This window comes from Oratosquilla oratoria, chromosome 26, assembly GCF_046742065.1.
Source record: "Oratosquilla oratoria isolate Oo_2021 chromosome 26, ASM4674206v1, whole genome shotgun sequence".
Classification (NCBI taxonomy): Eukaryota; Metazoa; Arthropoda; class Malacostraca; order Stomatopoda; family Squillidae; genus Oratosquilla; species Oratosquilla oratoria.
The window spans coordinates 12,006,651-12,027,338 of NC_134802.1; the positions used below are offsets into that span (position 1 = coordinate 12,006,651).

Consider the following 20,688-nt stretch of genomic DNA (forward strand, 5'->3'; position numbering starts at 1 on the left):
AGCTTCCATTGTCTTTGGGACATCGCTGGATAAGATGGATTTCTTGAAAATAATTTCTATTGGAACAACAGTCTCATTTTTCATTTCCTTTAAGATTCTTGGATGCCAACTGTCAGGCCCTGGTGTTTTATTAATTTTGAGTTTTTCTATAACACCAAGGGGAACCAAGAAAAGAAGGAGGAGGGGTGGTGAATGGGAGTGGAGTATGTGGGGATGAATAGGGGTGGGAGTGGATACCTTTTGACTCCCTTGTAAGGGGGAAAAAGCCTTTGGTATATGTATGAATATTTCCTTTTGTAATTCAGTCTTCCCTGCTTCCAGCACCAAATTTATTTATTATTATTATTATTTTTAACCCACTTGTCATTACATTGTTCATTGCCATGTTCAGTAATACATTGCCCCAAGATTCTTCACTACTTGCGTACCATTCTTCCCAGATTGCTTCTCCATAGCTGAAGTAATCAAAGAGCAATACAGTGGCTTCACTTTTCTCCATAAACCCATGTAATTGTACAGTTGTTTTGATGATTAACTCACGGGATTCTGTTTCATTCCACATGTTTGTCTTGTTGGGGAGGGGGTATACCACGGCTTTGGCTATTGATCCACACTTTTCATTTTTATTATCTATATTCATAATTTTGGCCATGCCTTCTTCCATTTTCTCCTCTGTGCAGTTGGGGGCCACTATTACCACTCCAGTTTATCCTCTCCTGTCCTTCCTATATATTTTATATTCATTGTTGCCTATTTGAGCTTAACTTTTGTACTAGCAACCTTAATTTTTTTTCATGTATCATTATCTCACTGTTATCTACCATTAACAACATTCTTACATTTTTAGTTTCTTGAACCATTACTCTTTATCTTCTGTTGTGTCTTCTTACATATATGTTCTTTAATTTCTCTACAGTTAATAATTTCCTTGTGTTCTTTATTAATTTGGATACTGTATTTTGAGATATAAATTTAATCTTCATTAGTTGTGCATCGTGTTGATATCTTCTCAGTCTATTCAATTCTCCTATGTCTTCATTTATGTCTTTCTTATTACCCATTATAGTTTGTGTTATTTCTTCAGTTTTTTTTTTTTTTTTTTATTTCTCATTCTTTTATTTCAGTATGTGTTTTTCCTGCCATCCTACCACTATAACGGTTTTCTTTTGTCTGCTGCTTCTTATCATCATATCTTTATTTTTCAGTACCCTTATCAACTTTTCTACATCAATTTTTTTTCTATTGCTCCATATTTTTTTATCATTTGTGTGTGTGTGTAACTGATTTGTATATCTACCCTTTCCAAATGCCAACACTGAACTGTATGTATGTATATACATGTCTTTGTATGTGCAGGTGTTTGTGTTCAGTTCCTGTAACAATGTACAGTATTACCAATGTTGCTCTGGCAGTGTTAACACAGAACCTGAGATGTACATTGGTGCTGCTCTGTGATGCCTTTCTCTCTCAGATACAGAATCAGCTACGCAGTTCTGCTACAGCTGACTGGAAACCAGCATTGTAGTCACAAGTCACCTCATTTTTAGTGTAATCATCACGTTAGTCCTCATAGAAGTCATTTTTGTCAGGACCCTCCAACCAGTGCCCCTTCAATCACATGAGCATGTTGGTTCAGGAGAATTGAAGTTGGACCAGTCACAGGAGGCTGGTGCGGATGGACAGGAACTACTGGCATGGTGGGGTCGCTGGGGAGGGTTGTGCCCAAACCCAACCACAAAGCTCCTTCCAGTGTCCCCAAGGATGTAATGAATCTGTGTCTTTGGCCAAGTCTCTATAGATTTCAGGTTTAATCCCTTGGGCTGCGGCCCGGAGGCATACAAACACAGCATTAGAAGCATAGCGTAGAGATCCCCACTGAGATATATACACCAAACCCGTAGGGGTGCGAGGTTTGCTATAAACAATGCTGTCACAGAAGTCTGTGATTGCTCTTTTATAAACTACTTTATTTGTTAATTGTAAAGGAGCACGTGGACACCTGGTCTTCTCGTCCCAAGAAAACGCATTCGGAGTCTCACCAAGGTCAAAGTCTTCATAATGACCTACAGCTTTGATCTATAGGAATTGTCATATGTAGCTCTGTAGAGCCAAAGAGCTGCCCCAGCCAGCTCATCTCCATAGCCATTCCAGCTTTTGTAAATTTCCCTGCATCAGAATTGAGTCAGAGTATGTTCGCGTAACTGTCAGCAAACTTATATAATTCCTTGGCATGCTGGAGACAGTCATTGGCATAGCTAGGGTCAGAGTCCATGAACAGGATGGAAGCTGCAGCCAGGGCAGCCGCTGGCTCTCCCGCCAGGTTCTGATCCAGGTTTCTCTTTGGTGATCTTAAGGGCAGGACGTTCCATTGTCAGCTCCTCTGGTCTTCCCCAGTAGGCATGGTCCAAGTCTCCTAAGCCCACCTGCCCATAAAATATGAAGGGAGACACATGGGCCTTGATGAAATAGTCGGTGGCCCACTTGACTGCTTCTTTCATGTGATCCCATTCACCTTAAGAAAAGAAAGGAAAAAAGAAATGAGAGGTAAAGGTATATGGAAATGAATATTAAATTCCGTTTCATGAACAACATTTCCAAACTGACCTGCAGCTTCATAGGTTTTCCCTGTTTTCAATGGCTCCCCATGCCAACACGGTTGCAGTGCTGGCAAATGGGAATCCAAACTTTACATAATCACCAGCTGTTAGAGAAAATATTATAACATTGGAGTTATTAATGTGTAACTTGTGTGTATTTACCTAATTGCAGATACAGGAAAGGAGCAATGGTTGTAGGGAGTCCTGTCTCCTGTTCTTCAACTTATCATTCTTATCTTCTAACTCATAATGGTTTCAATTGTTGTCTATATCTTTAATTGCCAATTATCATATTTTAATTTGAATTCATGTACCTTCTAAGCTCTTCCAAGTATTTATACAGCGATATGGAGAACTGTATGTTCTTCACATCTTTTAGAATGTCTTTCTTACTTAACCTACACAATAGTAATATAAGGCCGAAGCCAACTGTTTGCTACACAACATATACATTCCTTTATGCACAAATTTCACAAGTCACACATGAATCACAAATATGCAGAGTCCACTAGGAAGAGGAAAAACATACGAAGTCGCGCTTTTGTGATATATTCACATTATCAAGGAGTACAGAAAAGTGGGTACAAACAAGTTGAGATACAGAGTCTGAATAGGACAAGTGAGACATTTACCCTCCTCTCCGAAGCCTGAATATTCAGGTCGGGTCCTGCGGCGAGGTTATGGAAACAGAAATTATCACATTACTTTTGAAATATGTGTTATTTATATTATGGCAATATATGGATCTAATTTATATAATCCTAAACTATTATTAATAAGTTGGTCCTAATTGTATTTGATGATTCCTAACTGTACATTTCTTTCTGTTATGTTTTTACACCACTGCATAATTTTTTAATAATTTTTCTAGTCAATAGGATGGTCAAAGTTACGTATATGTTTAAAAAGGGCACTACATTCCTGGCCTTTTTAATATTGTTTTTATGCTCTTATATTCTAACCTCTAATTCTTTTCTTGTTTGACCTACATAACATTTATCACATTTATTACAAGGTATTTTGTATACACAGCGTATTGAATTATCTGGGGAATTTTTTATGAGAAGATATTTTAGGGTTGAATAATTTTTGAAGATTACATTTACCTTGAAATTCTTAAACATAGTGGGAATCTTTATAAGGTTTTCATTAAAAGGAAATACTAGTCATTTTTATTTATTTGTTTTTTCAATTTTTTTTTTGGTTCCTTTAAGAAAGTACTTTTTTTTTTTTTTTTTTTTTTTTTTTTTCATGGCCTAAAAGAATTTGGGATATCTTAACTGTGTACCGATGTTATAAATTTTGCTTATTTCATCATTCACAAATTCTGGGCTGCAAATGGGCAAATCACGAAGGAACATGGAAGAAAATGCTGACTGTTTAACTCTATTATGGTAAGCAGAATAGTAATGCATATAAGCGTTGACATTGGATGGTTTTCGTCAACATACCTAAACCATTTGACCTTTTTGGGAAGTATGTTTGTTAAAAAGCTTTGTCTCAAAAAATTCCATGCAGGCTCATACTCGCTGTAATTGGGAGGCGTAGTTATCAAAGACGTCCATGCCCAGCCAGACCAGCCAATCAGGAGCTCGGAAAGTTTGCCGGAGACCGGCCGCCACACAATGTGTGTGTGTGAAATTTGGGAGTGAAGCTCCCACGGGCTTTGATTGTGAGCCCGTTTGGTGGGTGATTTGACTTATGAGTGTGTGTGGGCCCAACCACACACTCATACATTCACAAGATGTGCTGAAATACGTATCCACATCTCGGTGAATGCACCCTTCTCAACGTAAACTGTATTCTGTGTTAAGTGATGGTAGTATGATATATTTAATAATTAGAAAAAAGAGAGGGGGTGATTCAATGTATGAGTGGTCGTGGTTTGGCCACGCCCACTCATACATTTACTGGATGTGCATGCCTATGTGAAATATGCATGCACATCTCGGTGAATTCACCCTTCCTGACATGAACGGAGTACAAGTATCAAAGAATATAAAGAATTAAAGGGGGGGGCTGACACTCCACCAGCCGACGCAGTTCGTATTCGCTTAGGTGGCGGCATAGGCGACGCACAAGACCCTCAGATGTTGTCGGAGGCCCTCTCCTCAGAAAAGCAGTTGCGGGGTAATGCTTGAGGTAATGGTTCAGGGTGGCTTCAGGGTGGCTGCAGTGGTGGCATCTTCTTTCTTCGGGTGTTCAATTGCTTTTAATTTCCCAGAAACAACGGTCCTCTAGTCGCAGACGGAAGAGCAGAGTTTCCACTTTTCTAGGTGTGGAGCGAGGAAGTACAAGGGGCTCGTAGTCTGTGACTGCCCTGTACCACCTCGCCCTCTCTGACACCTCTGCCTCCAGTCTGTGCTGAAGGAACCGTTGTACCTGATTTAGAGCCCTGGTGCGTAGACGCAACTGATTTCTGCTGAGAGGGACGACAACATCGACTTAGGGTCTTTGGCGCGCCGCTTCAGCTGCGGCGTCGGCTAGCTCGTTACCTGGGACACCTACGTGGATTGGCACCCAGTTGAGCCTAACACTCCTGCCTTGCCTGATGCTGCTTCAGCAGGAGTGCTAGGATGGAGGTCAGTAGGCGTACATTGTCGCTGGGCTGTGTCGATTCTAGGCTGCCTAGCAGAGATTGTAAATCCGTGTGGATTACCACAGGACCAGCTCGAGATATTAGAGCATGCTCTAACGCTCCTTGGACCGCTATGGCCTCAGTTTGGAGAGTGGACGCATGATCAGATGCTCTCCTGCCGAAGGTCAAACCATCCGTCACGAAAGCAGCCCCCGCACTGCGAGGCCTGTTGGGGTCTACGGAGCCATCCGTGTAATGGACCGCCATTCCAGGTTCCGACAGTGCGCGAATGCCTTGTAGGGCCTGCGGTCGTACCCTTTCCTGATCACATTACTTCTTCTTACTGGAAGCTTTGTGACAACAAAGGTTGCAGGTATCGACAGCCATGGTGGTGGGGGCTTGAACTCTGGGTGTGGAGAGTCCCTACCCGGCTCAAGGAGAGTGCTGGTGAGCCTGAAGGAGTCCAGGATCCCAGGCGCCTGTGATAGCCAGGTATCGGAGTGGATAAGAGTAACCACCCTCCCAGAGCTGTCACAAGGCTCTGACTCAGCTCAGTTATCCTGGGGCTCTGGACTAATTTGGCAAGAAAGTCGACCTCCAGCCTTCTGACCCGTGATGTTAATGAAGGCAATGAAGCCTCCATTTGGAGGTTAACGATCTTAGTCCAAGGTTGAGCTCCCAGGATAATCCTTGCTGCGGCATTTTGGCAAGGCTCCAGGTCCTCAAGCTTGGCAGTCGCCACATTTATGAGAGCTGGGGCAGCGTAGTCCACCAAACTGCGGACTGCGTGCACATAGAATGTGCGAAGGACCCGATGCGTGGCACCGAGTGCCTTCCCCGTCATTGCTCTCATAACTGTGGTTCTTGGCCTTCAGTCTCTCCTTGAGATTGGTCGTTCCTTCTGAAAGGTGAGCCTCTCATCAATCCAGACCCCCAGGTACTGATACTGGTAAACCCAGTCCAGCCAAGGTCCTGGATGGTGAGGTGCTTCCCTTCTTTCCAGAGTCTCAATGCCATACCCTTCGATTTTGTAGGGGAGATCTTTAACCCTAACCTGCAACATTCCGTCGCCACAGTGCTTAAACAGCGCTGAGCCCTGTTGAAGCACTGCCGTTTCCCAGTAATCATGAGTGCAATGTCATCTGCAGAGCATATGATCTTGCATCCCATGTGGGAAGGTAGTTCCAGAATGTTGGAGACGAGCACATTGAACAGAGTGGGGCTGAGAACCCCTCCCTCCCGGAGTGCCACTCTCCAGCATTCTGGCCTCTGTTATGTGACCTTGAAAGTGTACTTTCGCAGACCGGTGACTGAGATAGTCAGCAATCCAAGAAAGCAGCTTGCCTTTTACGCCCTTGCGAGCAAGGGTGTCCTAATATCACAAGTGGACTGGCCAGCTCAAACGCCTTTTCCCAAATCCAAAAAGACCACGATGGACGGTGTTGCCACTGACGCATTGCGGAGTGTTGCTATACTGTTTGCTGTGCCAGTGCCCTTGCAGTAAGCATGGATATGCTCATGCGTTGGGCCCCGTTTTCCACAGCAGCCTGTTTAGCACCATCCTCTCCGCTGTCTTCCCCTTGCAGCTTGTCAGGCTGATGGGGCGGTAAGCACTAGGTTCCTTTGGCTGTGAATTGGCGTTATGATTGCCGTCTTCCAGGCTGTTGGTAGCTTGCCAGTCCTCCAAGACGCGTTTATCACCCTTAGAAGTGCCTCGTCACCCGCTGGCCCAAGGTGGGTCAGCATGGAATAGGTGACGAGGTCCTCACCAGGTGCCGTGTCTGAGCTGGTTTTGTGTGTGACCCGTAGCTCCTGAAGCTTAAAGCTACCGTCAGTATCATCCGATCGACTCATCATGTTCTCAACACTATGGCGCCTCACTCCTTGGAGGTCCTGCAGCGTGTCTTGAACACACTGCGGGAGTGAGGTGCTGCTGGAGCGAGAGACAAACTCCTGTACCAGCCGCTGCGCCTCAACATCAGGGGCATGATGAGTGCGTCGTGGTTGAGTCCTGCCAGTAGCTTTACGGAGCTTAGACCACAGCTCTGCTAGGGGTGTGTGAGCGTTAAAGCCCTCACATCATTTAAAGAATTTAGCTCTTCTGGCATCTGCAGCTATGACGTGAGCGTCATGAACTGCAGCGCGCAAGTTGGCCAAATTGGTCTGAGTTCGGCGCCGTCGGAAAACACGCCTAAGCATGTTCACCCGATGGTTGGCTTCTCTCAACTCAGGGGTATAATACCAGCTGTTCTTATGTTCTCTGGGGGACTGGCGAGTCTTTGGTGGCTCTGTTGGCAGCCACCTGAATGGCTGCAGAAAAATCAGCTTCTAACGTTTCCACGTCCTGTGGTGGAACGTAGGACGCTGCCCATTCTTAAACAGACCTCTCAAACACTGGCCAGTTTGCCAAAGCTGTCTTCCACCTGGAAACAGGTAATACAGCTGGTATGGGTGGTATATCCCGTATGTGCACAGAGACACCGAAGTGATCGCTAGTGACAATAGATGCACCTCCCAGGTTACCCTCGGGAGGAGAGCGGCCGTCGCCAAGGTCAGATCAAGTCGTCCACCTTGCACGTGCGTCGGATTTTCCATCATTCAACAATGCAAATGTCAGGGCATTCATCTAGCACGTAATTTTAAGTGGCGCCCAGCGACATTGGGCCCATGGGCGACATCAAAATTTCACGATGGGCGTTGAAGTCCCCTCCTATGATGAGGAGCCTGTCCGCAGCAAGAGCACTCACTTCTCCAAGGTCCAGTTCCGCTCTGGCCCCTGTATATGTTGTAGATGGTGTACGTTTCGTGGGCCCGATGGAGTCGAACCGCAAGAACCTCTACACCATCCCCACATGATACAGGATCCGTGATCTCACTGCAGGGGATGGCTGATTTGACTAAGATCATGCACCCCCTAGCAGTGAGTGAGCGAGGGAGGGAGAAGATGCGATATCCCGGAAATCGCACTGGAGAAGTATGATATCGTAATCATGCTCTTGCGCAAGCGCAAGGAGATACGAGCTTTTGCTGCGGAACCCGTTTATGTTCCACTGTTGCACCCTTAAGTGACTATTGAGCAGGGCGATGTTTTTTCCCTGTCAGTTTCCATTACGGTCTCATCTTGTCCTCCCCGGTTAGACGACAAGATGGGTTGCGACTTTATAACAGTGGGAGCATTTTCCTCCTCATCAGAAGAGGAGTCTTCAAGCCTGAGTGCAAAATGACGTTCGGGCCTAGCAGAAGACACTCTCTTAGTCTTTGAAGATGTCGGAGTAGCTTGCACAATGGTAAAAGTGGGTGTGGCAGGCTTGGGGGAAGTGGAAGGGGAGGAGGAGGAGGAAGAGGTAGTGGAAGAGGTGAGGAGGAGGTGGAGGGGGAGGGAGGCCTCTCCTTTCGCCCAGGGTTCCTCTTGTCTTTCAGGAGTTTGAGCACGTTCTTGACGGCCCTGTCCACTAGCACTAGCATCTTGTCTGGGTCGCTTTCCCCTAGGGTAGTAGCGACTGCAGAGACGACACCAGTCACAATCAAGTCGATGTCATCCTCCCTAAGGGGGATGACATCAGACGGATATTGAGGTGGAGGGGGCTTCCGGTCCTGTGGTCGGGGGGTTGGTACTGGGGGCGTGGGTTTGGCTTTAGGTTTGGGGGTTGGGATTGGAGGCGGGCGTGGATTTGGAGGTGGTAGCAGGTTAAGAGGCGGGCACAGATTTAGAGGTGGGTGTGGCTTTTTTTGGGAGCTGGTTGTGTCTTCGTGTTATTCTGTGTAGACTGGTTTCAGTGATGGAAAGTGCTCCTGATTGTTCAGATCAGGAGCACTGTGTGTAGGTGGTGGTGGTGCTGTGGTAGGAGAGTGTTTCCTGCTGCCCCATACACATGTTCCTGGGGGGGCAGGTATGAAGTCCTGTCGCTTCTCTGTCCTCTCCCTTACAGGCACTGGCCTGAACTTTACGCACTGCGCATGAGGTATTCCTGGCGTGGTGCTTCTTGCTACAGTTCGGGCACTTGGCAACAGTCTCAGTGCCAGCTTTGAAATTGTAAGACAAGTCTCAGTGGCATGAGGCATGCTTGCAAATGCCGCACTTGGGCTGCTTCGCAGTGCACCTCGCCTGGTGATGACCATACCACTGACACCTGAAGCAACGGAGAGGATCAGGGATGTACGTTCGTTCCATCATACCTGCCATACATCCCAGTCAATCTTGTTGAACGGCTCGCCTTTATAGTTATGAGGACCTGTCGCGTAGGCGTCTTCTCCCAGCGGCGCATTCTCGTGGGCACGATTACTGAGGATGGTCCTCAATGGCCTCAGTCATATACGAGGTCGGGTAATCATGTACCACGAGTAGATGCTTCTGTCTTCTGGTTAAGCCGCACCAGGTTCAGAGGCTTACCATCCAGCGATGTTACAGCCTCCAGCTCCTCTACGAGTTGGTAACTACTCGGTAGCAGCAGCAATTACCATCGCCGGGGGGGACCTTTCCAAAGCTCTCACCACCTCAAATGCGTGTCGTATCCAGCCGAGGGTACGACTTTGAAGGTGGGGAGCTTGCCACCCTGGTTAGGAGGGGCCATCACTATAGCAGCTTCATCACCGATGAGGCCTAACTCGAGCTAGGCTATGTACCCGCTGTAGTTGGCAAGCATAGCAAAGACGTCCATATCCAGCCAGACTCAACCAATCAGGAACTCTGAAAGTTCACCGGAAACTAGTGGTGGGCAGCTACCGGTAAAGTTACTGGTTTTATCGGTAACCACCTTAACGGTAGCTTACCGGCAAAAATTCTGCCACCGTTAAGGCTCCGTTAACCGAGAAGCTAAACCATAACACTCAGAGAGTGGTAAGCACGTCTTGGCTTGGTCTGAGTGACGGTACTGCGGGCCCAGTCCCTACCGGTTAAACTTTTACCATTTAGCAAGGTCCGGATCTCTCGGTATTTCTGCATTAAACAGTTTTTTCGGCAAGTTAAATTTCTCAATAGAATTAATGTTATTTTCTGTGATCAGCATACGGAACTATATGAATTGGAAAGTTTCATCGAAAAATTCCGCGTGTCCAAACGAAGACCCCATATATTATAAGAGAATAGAAAATATATTTATATATATTAATGATCTTTATTTATATTATATTTATATATATATATATATATTTATAATTTATAATATTATATATATAAAGATATATTATATGTATATAGATATATATATATTTCATATATATATATATATATATAATTATAATAATAGAGATTATATATAAAATATTTTAAAATATATACATATTATATATATATAGTTTATATATATAAATATTATATATCATATAGAGTATATATCTATCGTGTTATATATATATTATATATATATATATTATATATAATATATATATGGGTCTTCGTTTGGCGACACGCGGAATTTTTCGATGAAACTTTCACAATTAATATAGTTCCGTATGCTGATCACAGAAATAACATTAATTCTATTGAGAAATTAACAAAATTGCCGAAAAACTGTTTTAATGGTAAAAAAAAAAAAAAGAAATACCGAGACCTTAGCGGTACATACTTGCTAAATGGTAAAAGTTTAACCGGTAAAATTAGCGGGACACTGGGCCCGTCAGTACCGTCACTCAGTACCACCAAGCCAAGACGTGCTTACCACTCTCTGAGTGTTATGGTTTAGCTTATCGGTTAACGGAGCCTTAACGGTGGCAGAATTTTTGCCGGTAAGCTACCGTTAAGGTTGTTACCGATAAAACCAGTAACTTTACCGGTAGCTGCCCACCACTAGTTCCCGGTGAACTTTCAGAGTTCCTGATTGGTTGAGTCTGGCTGGATATGGACGTCTTTGCTATGCTTGCCAACTACAGCGGGTACATAGGCCTAGCTCGAGTAGCCTTCATCCGGTGATGAAGCTGCTATAGTGATGGCCCCTCCTAACCAGGGTGGCAAGCTCCCCACCTTCAAAGTCGTACCCTCGGCTGGATACGACACTGCATTTGAGGTGGTGAGAGCTTTGGAGAAAGGTCCCCCCTCGGCGATGGTAACTTGCTGCTGCTACCTAGTAGTTACCAACTCGTAGAGGAGCTGGAGGCTGTAACATCGCTGGATGGTAAGCCTCTGAAGCTGGAGCGGCTTAACCCAGAAGACAAGAAGCATCTACTCGTGGTACATGATTACCCGACCTCGTATATGACTGAGGCCATTGAGGACCATCCTCAGGTAATCTGTGCCACGAGAATGCGCCGCTGGGATAAGACGCCTACGCGACAGGTCCTCATAACTATCAAAGGCGAGCCGTTCAACAAGATTGACCTGGGGATGTATGGCAGGTATGATGTACGAACGTACATCCCTGATCCTCTCCGTTGCTTCAGGTGTCAGTGTTATGGTCATCACCAGGCGAGGTGCACTGCGAAGCAGCCCAAGTGCGGCATTTGCAGCATGCCTCATGCCACTGAGACTTGTCTTAACAATTTCAAAGCTGGCACTGAGACTGTTGCCAAGTGCCCGAACTGTAGCAAGAAGCACCACGCCTGGAATACCTCATGCGCAGTGCGTAAAGTTCAGGCCATTGCCTGTAAGGAGAGGACAGAGAAGCGACAGGACTTCATACCTGCCCCCCCAGGAACATTTGTATGGGGCAGCAGGAAACACTCTCCTACCACAGCACCACCACCACCTACACACAGTGCTCCTGATCTGAACAATCAGGAGCACTTTCCATCACTGAAACCAGCTCCTACACAGAATAACACTAAGACACAACCAGCTCCCAAAAAAAGCCACACCCACCTCTAAATCTGTGCCCGCCTCTAAACCTGCTACCACCTCCAAATCCACGCCCGCCTCCAATCCCACCCCCAAACCTAAAGCCAAACCCACGCCCCCAGTACCAACCCCACGAGCACAGGACCGACGGTCCCCTCCACCTCAATATCCGTCCGATGTCATCCCCCTTTGGGAGGATGATATCGACCTGATTGTAACTGGCGTCGTATCTGCAGTCGCTACGACCTTTGGGGAGAGCGACCCAGACAAGATGCTAGTGCTAGTGGACAGGGCCGTCAAGAACGTGCTCAAACTCCCGAAAGAGAAGAGGAACCCTAGGCGAAAGGAGAGGACTCCCTCCCCCTCTACCTCCTCCCCCACCTCTTCCACTACCTCTTCCTCCTCCTCCTCCCCTTCCACTTCCCCCAAGCCTGCCACACCCACTTTTACCATTGTGAAAGCTACACCCACTTCTTCAAAGACTAAGAGAGTGTCTTCTGCTAGGTCCCAACGCCAATTTGCACTCAGGCTTGAAGACTCCTCTTCTGATGAGGAGGAAAATGCTTCCACTGTTATAAAGTCGCAACCCATCTTGTCGTCTGACCGGGGAGGACAAGATGAGACCGTCATGGAAACTGACAGGGAAGACATTCGCCCTGTTCAATAGTCACTTGAGGTTGCTACAGTGGAACATAAACGGGTTCCGCAGCAAAAGCTTGTATCTCCTTGCGCATGCGCAAGAGCATGATTACGATATTATGCTTCTCCAGGTGCGATTTCCGGGATATCGCATCTTCTCCCTCCCTCGCTCACTCACTGCTAGGGGGTGCATGATCTTAGTCAAATCATCCATCCCCTGCAGTGAGATCACGGATCCTGTATCATGTGGGGATGGTGTAGAGGTTCTTGCGGTTCGACTCCATCGGGCCCACGAAACGTACACCATCTACAACATATACAGGGGCCAGAGCGGAACTGGACCTTGGAGAAGTGTGTGCTCTTGCTGCGGACAGGCTCCTCATCATAGGAGGGGACTTCAACGCCCATCGTGAAATTTTGATGTCGCCCCATGGGCCCAATGTCGCTGGGCGCCACTTAAATTACGTGCTAGATGAATGCCCTGACATTGCATTGTTGAATGATGGAAATCCGACGCACGTGCAAGGTGGACGACTTGATCTGACCTTGGCGACGGCCGCTCTCCTCCCTAGGGTAACCTGGGAGGTGCATCCTATTGTCACTAGCGATCACTTCGGTGTCTCTGTGCACATACGGGATATACCACCCATACCAGCTGTATTACCTGTTTCCAGGTGGAAGACAGCTTTGGCAAACTGGCCAGTGTTTGATAGGTCTGTTGAAGAATGGGCAGCGTCCTACGTTCCATCACAGGACGTGGAAACGTTAGAAGCTGACTTTTCTGCAGCCATTCAGGTGGCTGCCAACAGAGCCACCCCAAAGACTCGCCAGTCCCCCAGAGAACATAAGAACAGCTGGTACTATACCCCCGAGGTGAGAGAGGCCAACTATCGGGTGAACATGCTTAGGCGTGCTTTCCGACGGCGCCGAACTCAGACCAATTTGGCCAACTTGCGCGCTGCAGTTCATGACGCTCACGTCATAGCTGCAGATGCCAGAAGAGCTAAATTTCTTGAATGGTGTGAGGGCTTTAACGCTCACACCTCCCTAGCAGAGCTGTGGTCTAAGCTCCGTAAGGCTACTGGCAGGACTCAACCACGACGCACTCATCATGCCCCTGATGCTGAGGCGCAGCGGCTGGTGCTGGAGTTTGCATCTCGCTCCAGCAGCACCTCACTCCCGCAGTGTGTTCAAGACACACTGCAGGACCTCCAAGGAGTGAGGCGCCATGGTGTTGAGGACATGATGAGTCGGCCGGATGATACTGACGCTAGCTTTACGCTTCAGGAGCTACGGGTCACGCACAAAACCAGCTCAGACACGGCACCTGGAGAGGACCTCGTCACCTATTCCATGCTGACCCACCTTGGGCCAGCGGGTGACGAGGCACTTCTAAGGGTGATAAACGCGTCTTGGAGGACTGGCAAGCTACCAACAGCCTGGAAGACGGCAATCATAACGCCAATTCCAAAGCCAAAGGAACCTAGTGCTTACCGCCCCATCAGCCTGACAAGCTGCATGGGGAAGACAGCGGAGAGGATGGTGCTAAACAGGCTGCTGTGGAAACGGGGCCCAACGCATGAGCATATCCATGCTTACTGCAAGGGCACTGGCACAGCAAACAGTATAGCAACACTCCTCAATGCCGTCAGTGGCACACCGTCCATCGTGGTCTTTTTGGATTTGGAAAAGGCGTTTGAGCTGGCCAGTCCACTTGTGATATTAGACACCCTTGCTCGCAAGGGCGTAAAAGGCAAGCTGCTTTCTTGGATTGCTGACTATCTCAGTCACCGGTCTGCGAAAGTACACTTTCAAGGTCACATAACAGAGGCCAGAATGCTGGAGAGTGGCACTCCGGAGGGAGGGGTTCTCAGCCCCACTCTGTTCAATGTGCTCGTCTCCAACATTCTGGAACTACCTCTACCACATGGGTGCAAGATCATATGCTATGCAGATGACATTGCACTCATGATTACTGGGAAACGGCAGTGCTTCAACAGGGCTCAGCGCTGTTTAAGCACTGTGGCGACGGAATGTTGCAGGTTAGGGTTAAAGATCTCCCCTACAAAATCGAAGGCTATGGCATTGAGACTCTGGAAAGAAGGGAAGCACCTCACCATCCAGGACCTTCGGCTGGACTGGGTTTACCAGTATCAGTACCTGGGGGTCTGGATTGATGAGAGGCTCACCTTTCAGAAGGAACTAACCTATCTCAAGGAGAGACTGAAGGCAAGAACCACAGTTATGAGAGCAATGACGGGGAAGGCACTCGGTGCCACGCATCGGGTCCTTCGCACATTCTATGTGCACGCAGTCCGCAGTTTGGTGGACTACGCTGCCCCAGCTCTCATAAATGTGGCGACTGCCAAGCTTGAGGACCTGGAGCCTTGCCAAAATGCCGCAGCAAGGATTATCCTGGGAGCTCAACCTTGGACTAAGATCGTTAACCTCCAAATGGAGGCTTCATTGCCTTCATTAACATCACGGGTCAGAAGGCTGGAGGTCGACTTTCTTGCCAAATTAGTCCAGAGCCCCAGGATAACTGAGCTGAGTCAGAGCCTTGTGACAGCTCTGGGACGGGTGGTTACTCTTATCCACTCCGATACCTGGCTATCACAGGCGCCTGGGATCCTGGACTCCTTCAGGCTCACCAGCACTCTCCTTGAGAAGGGTAGGGACTCTCCACACCCAGAGTTCAAGCCCCCACCACCATGGCTGTCGATACCTGCAACCTTTGTTGTCACAAAGCTTCCCAGTAAGAAGAAGTTATGTGATCAGGAAAGGGTACGACCGCAGGCCCTACAAGGCATTCGCGCACTGTCGGAACCTGGAATGGCGGTCCATTACACGGATGGCTCCGTAGACCCCAACAGGCCTCGCAGTGCGGGGGCTGCTTTCGTGACGGATGGTTTGACCTACGGCAGGAGAGTATCTGATCATGCGTCCACTCTCCAAGCTGAGGCCATAGCGGTCCAAGGAGCGTTAGAGCATGCTCTAATATCTCGAGCTGGTCCTGTGGTAATCCACACGGATTCACAGTCTCTGCTAGGCAGCTTAGAATCGACACAGCCCAGCGACAATGTACGCCTACTGACCTCCATCCTAGCACTCCTGCTGAAGCTGCATCAGCAAGGCAGGAGTGTTAGGCTCAACTGGGTGCCAATCCACGTAGGTGTCCCAGGTAACGAGCTAGCCGACGCCGCAGCGCAGCTGAAGCGGCGCGCCAAAGACCCGAAGTCGATGTTGTCGTCCCTCTCAGCAGAAATCAGTTGTGCCTACGCACCAGGGCTCTTAGTCAGGTACAACGGTTCCTTCAGCACAGACTGGAGGCAGAGGTGTCAGAGAGGGCGAGGTGGTACAGGGCAGTCACAGACTATGAGCCCCTTGTACTTCCTCGCTCCACACCTAGAAAAGTGGAAACTCTGCTCTTCCGTCTGCAACTGGAGGACCATTGTTTCTGGGAAATTAAAAGCAATTCACCACCTGAAGAAAGAAGATGCCGCCACTGCAGCCACCCTGAACCATTACCTCAAGCATTGCCCCGCAACTGCTTTTCTGAGGAGAGGGCCTCCGACAACATATTGTGCGTCGCATATGCCGCCACCTAAGCGAATACGAACTGCGTCGGCTGGTAGAGTGTCAGCCCCCCCTTTAATTCTTTATATTCTTTGATACTTGTACTCCGTTCATGTCAGGAAGGGTGAATTCACCGAGATGTGCATGCATATTTCACATAGGCATGCACATCCAGTAAATGTATGAGTGGGCGTGGCCAAACCACGACCACTCATACATTGAATCACCCCCTCTCTTTTTTCTAATTATTAAATATATCATACTACCATCACTTAACACAGAATACAGTTTACGTTGAGAAGGGTGCATTCACCGAGATGTGGATACGTATTTCAGCACATCTTGTGAATGTATGAGTGTGTGGTTGGGCCCACACACACTCATAAGTCAAATCACCCACCAAACGGGCTCACAATCAAAGCCCGTGGGAGCTTCACTCCCAAATTTCACACACACACATTGTGTGGCGGCCGGTCTCCGGCAAACTTTCCGAGCTCCTGATTGGCTGGTCTGGCTGGGCATGGACGTCTTTGATAACTACGCCTCCCAATTACAGCGAGTATGAGCCTGCATGGAATTTTTTGAGACAAAGCTTTTTAACAAACATACTTCCCAAAAAGGTCAAATGGTTTAGGTATGTTGACGAAAACCATCCAATGTCAACGCTTATATGCATTACTATTCTGCTCACCGTAATTGAGTTAAACAGTCAGCATTTTCTTCCATGTTCCTTCGTGGCTTGCACATTTGCAGTCCAGAATTTGTGGATGATGAAATGAGCAAAATTTATGACATCGGAACACAGTTAAGATATCCCAAATTATTTTAGGCCATGAAAAAAAAAAAAAAAAAAAAAAAAAAAAAAAAGTAATTTCTTAAAGTGAACCAAAAAAAATTTGAAAAAAAAAAAAAAAAAAATACTTGTACTTCCTTTTAATGAAAATATTATAGAGATTCCCACTATACTTAAGAATTTCAATGTAAATGTAGCCTTCAAGAATAATTCAACCCTAAAAAATCTTCTCATAAAAAATTCCCCTGATAACTCAATAGGCTGTGTATACAAAATACCTTGTAGCAAATGTGATAAATGTTATATAGATCAAACAGGAAAAGAATTAGAGGTTAGAATTAAACAACATAAAAACAGTATTTAAAAAGGCCAGGAATCTAGTGCCCTTTTTAAACATGTTCGTGACTTTGACCATCCTATTGACTGGAAAAATGGTTAAAAAATTATGCAGTGTAAGAATATAACAGAAAGAAATATCATTGAGTCTGGAATTATCAAATACAATTATGACCAACTTATTGATAATAATTTAGGATTATATAAATTAGATCCATATATTGTCATTAATATAAATAGTACATATTTCAAAAGCTAATGTGACATAATTTCTGTTTCCATAACCTCGCCGCAGGACCCGACCTGAATATTCAGGCTTCGGAGAGGAGGGTAAATGTCTCACTTGTCCTATTCATACTCTGTATCTCAACTTGTTTGTACCCACTTTTCTGTACTCCTTGATAATGTGAATATATCACAAAAGCGCGACTTCGTATGTTTTTCCTCTTCCTAGTGGACTCTGCATATTTGTGATTCATGTGTGACTTGTGAAATTTGTGCATAAAGGAATGTATATGTTGTGTAGCAACAGTTGGCCTTCGGCCTTATATTACTATTGTGTAGGTTAAGTAAGAAAGACATTCTAAAAGATGTGAAGAAATACAGTTCTCCATATAGATGTATAAATACTTGGAATAGCTTAGAAGGTACATGAATTCAAATTAAAATATGATAATTGGAAATTAAAGATATAGACAAAATTGAAACCATTCATGAGTTAGAAGATAAGAATGATAAGTTGAAGAACAGGAGACAGGACTCCCTACAACCATTGCTCCTTTCCTGTATCTGCAATTAGGTAAATACACACAAGTTACACATTAATAACTCCAATGTTATAATATTTTCTCTAACAGCTGGTGATTATGTAAAGTTTGGATTCCCATTTGCCAGCACTGCAACCGTGTTGGCATGGGGAGCCATTGAAAACAGGAAAACCTATGAAGCTGCAGGTCAGTTTGGAAATGTTGTTCATGAAACGGAATTTAATATTCATTTCCATATACCTTTACCTCTCATTTCTTTTTTCCTTTCTTTTCTTAAGGTGAATGGGATCACATGAAAGAAGCAGTCAAGTGGGCCACCGACTATTTCATCAAGGCCCATGTGTCTCCCTTCATATTTTATGGGCAGGTGGGCTTAGGAGACTTGGACCATGCCTACTGGGGAAGACCAGAGGATATGACAATGGAACGTCCTGCCCTTAAGATCACCAAAGAGAAACCTGGATCAGAACTGGCGGGAGAGACAGCGGCTGCCCTGGCTGCAGCTTCCATCCTGTTCATGGACTCTGACCCTAGCTATGCCAATGACTGTCTCCAGCATGCCAAGGAATTATATAAGTTTGCTGACAGTTACAGAGGAACATACTCTGACTCAATTCCTGATGCAGGGAAATTCTACAAAAGCTGGAATGGCTATGGAGATGAGCTGGCTTGGGCAGCTCTTTGGCTCTACAGAGCTACATATGACAATTCCTATTTGATCAAAGCTGTAGGTCATTATGAAGAATTTGACCTTGGTGAGACTCCGAATGAGTTTTCTTGGGACGAGAAGACCCCAGGTGTCCAAGTGCTCCTTTACCAATTAACAAATAAAGTAGTTTATAAAAGAGCAATCACAGACTTCTGTGACAGCATTGTTTATAGCAAACCTCGCACCCCTAAGGGTTTGGTGTATATATCTCAGTGGGGATCTCTACGCTATGCTTCTAATGCTGTGTTTGTATGCCTCCGGGCCGCAGCCCAAGGGATTAAACCTGAAATCTATAGAGACTTGGCCAAAGAACAGATTCATTACATCCTTGGGGACACTGGAAGGAGCTTTGTGGTTGGGTTTGGGCACAACCCTCCCCAGCGACCCCACCATGCCAGTAGTTCCTGTCCATCCGCACCAGCCTCCTGTGACTGGTCCAACTTCAATTCTCCTGAACCAAATGCTCATGTGCTGGAAGGGGCACTGGTTGGAGGTCCTGACAAAAATGACTTCTATGAGGACAAACGTGATGATTACATAAAAAATGAGGTGACTTGTGACTACAATGCTGGTTTCCAGTCAGCTGTAGCAGAACTGCGTAGCTTATTCTGTATCTGAGAGAGAAAGGCATCACAGAGCAGCACCAATGTACATCTCAGGTTCTGTGTTAACACTGCCAGAGCAACATTGGTAATACTGTACATTGTTAAAGGAACTGAACACAAACACATGCACATACAAAGACATGTATATACATACATACAGTTCAGTGTTGGCATTTGGAAAGGGTAGATATACAAATCAGTTACACACACACACAAATGATAAAAAAATATGGAGCAATAGAAAAAAAATTGATGTAGAAAAGTTGATAAGGGTACTGAAAAATAAAGATATGATGATAAGAAGCAGCAGACAAAAGAAAACCGTTATAGTGGTAGGATGGCAGGAAAAACACATACTGAAATAAAAGAATGAGAAATAAAAAAAAAAAAAAAAACTGAAGAAATAACACAAACTATAATGGGTAATAAGAAAGACATAAATGAAGACATAGGAGAATTGAATAGACTGAGAAGATATCAACACGATGCACAACTAATGAAGATTAAATTTATATCTCAAAATACAGTATCCAAATTAATAAAGAACACAAGGAAATTATTAACTGTAGAGAAATTAAAGAACATATATGTAAGAAGACACAACAGAAGATAAAGAGTAATGGTTCAAGAAACTAAAAATGTAAGAATGTTGTTAATGGTAGATAACAGTGAGATAATGATACATGAAAAAAAAATTAAGGTTGCTTGTACAAAATTTAAGCTCAAATAGGCAACAATGAATATAAAATATATAGGAAGGACAGGAGAGGATAAACTGGAGTGGTATTAGTGGCAAAAAACTGCACAGAGGAGAAAATGGAAGAAGGCATGGCCAAAATTATGAATATAGATAATAAAAATGAAAAGTGTGGATCAATAGACAAAGCAGTGGTATACCCCCCCTCCCCAACAAGACAAATATGTGGAATGAAACAGAATACAGTGATTTAATCATCAAAACAACTGTACAATTACATGGGTTTATGGAGAAAAGTGAAGCCACTGTATTGCTCTTTGATTACTTCAGCTATGGAGAAGCAATCTGGGAAGAATGGTAAGCAAGTAGTGAAGAATCTTGGGGCAATGTATTACTGAACATGGCAATGAACAATGTAATGACCAAGTGGGTTAAAAATAATAATAATAATAAATAAATTTGGTGCTGGAAGCAGGGAAGACTGAATTACAAAAGGAAATATACATACATATACCAAAGGCTTTTTCCCCCTTACAAGGGAGTCAAAAGGTATCCACTCCCACCCCTTTCATCCCCACATACTCCACTCCCATTCACCACCCCTCCCTCCTTCTTTTCTTGG

General features: G+C 45.5%; 1 protein-coding gene and 1 pseudogene across 1 annotated transcript; one reads left to right on the forward strand and one right to left on the reverse strand.

Annotated features, from left to right (window-relative positions):
* Nucleotides 1–631: 631 nt before the first annotated feature.
* Nucleotides 632–9,746, reverse strand: LOC143039268 (endoglucanase E-4-like; annotated as a pseudogene).
* Nucleotides 9,747–11,099: 1,353 nt separating this feature from the next.
* On the forward strand, nt 11,100–20,504 carry LOC143039269 (endoglucanase E-4-like). Its single transcript, XM_076209142.1, has 4 exons — nt 11,100–11,216; nt 11,300–11,512; nt 18,088–18,241; nt 18,334–20,504. The coding sequence occupies exons 1-4, from the start codon at nt 11,100–11,102 to the stop codon at nt 19,380–19,382; spliced, it is 1,533 nt and encodes a 510-aa protein (XP_076065257.1). The 3' UTR covers nt 19,383–20,504.
* Nucleotides 20,505–20,688: the final 184 nt, after the last annotated feature.

Bases quoted from the DNA above. Each gene is read 5' to 3' on its own strand.
- LOC143039269 (XM_076209142.1), top strand. From the start codon at position 11,100: ATGGCCCCTCCTAACCAGGGTGGCAAGCTCCCCACCTTCAAAGTCGTA. The intron at 11,513-18,087 runs GTACGAACGTAC...ATCTGCAATTAG, and splicing joins GGATGTATGGCAGGTATGAT to GTAAATACACACAAGTTACA. The intron at 18,242-18,333 runs GTCAGTTTGGAA...TCTTTTCTTAAG, and splicing joins GAAAACCTATGAAGCTGCAG to GTGAATGGGATCACATGAAA.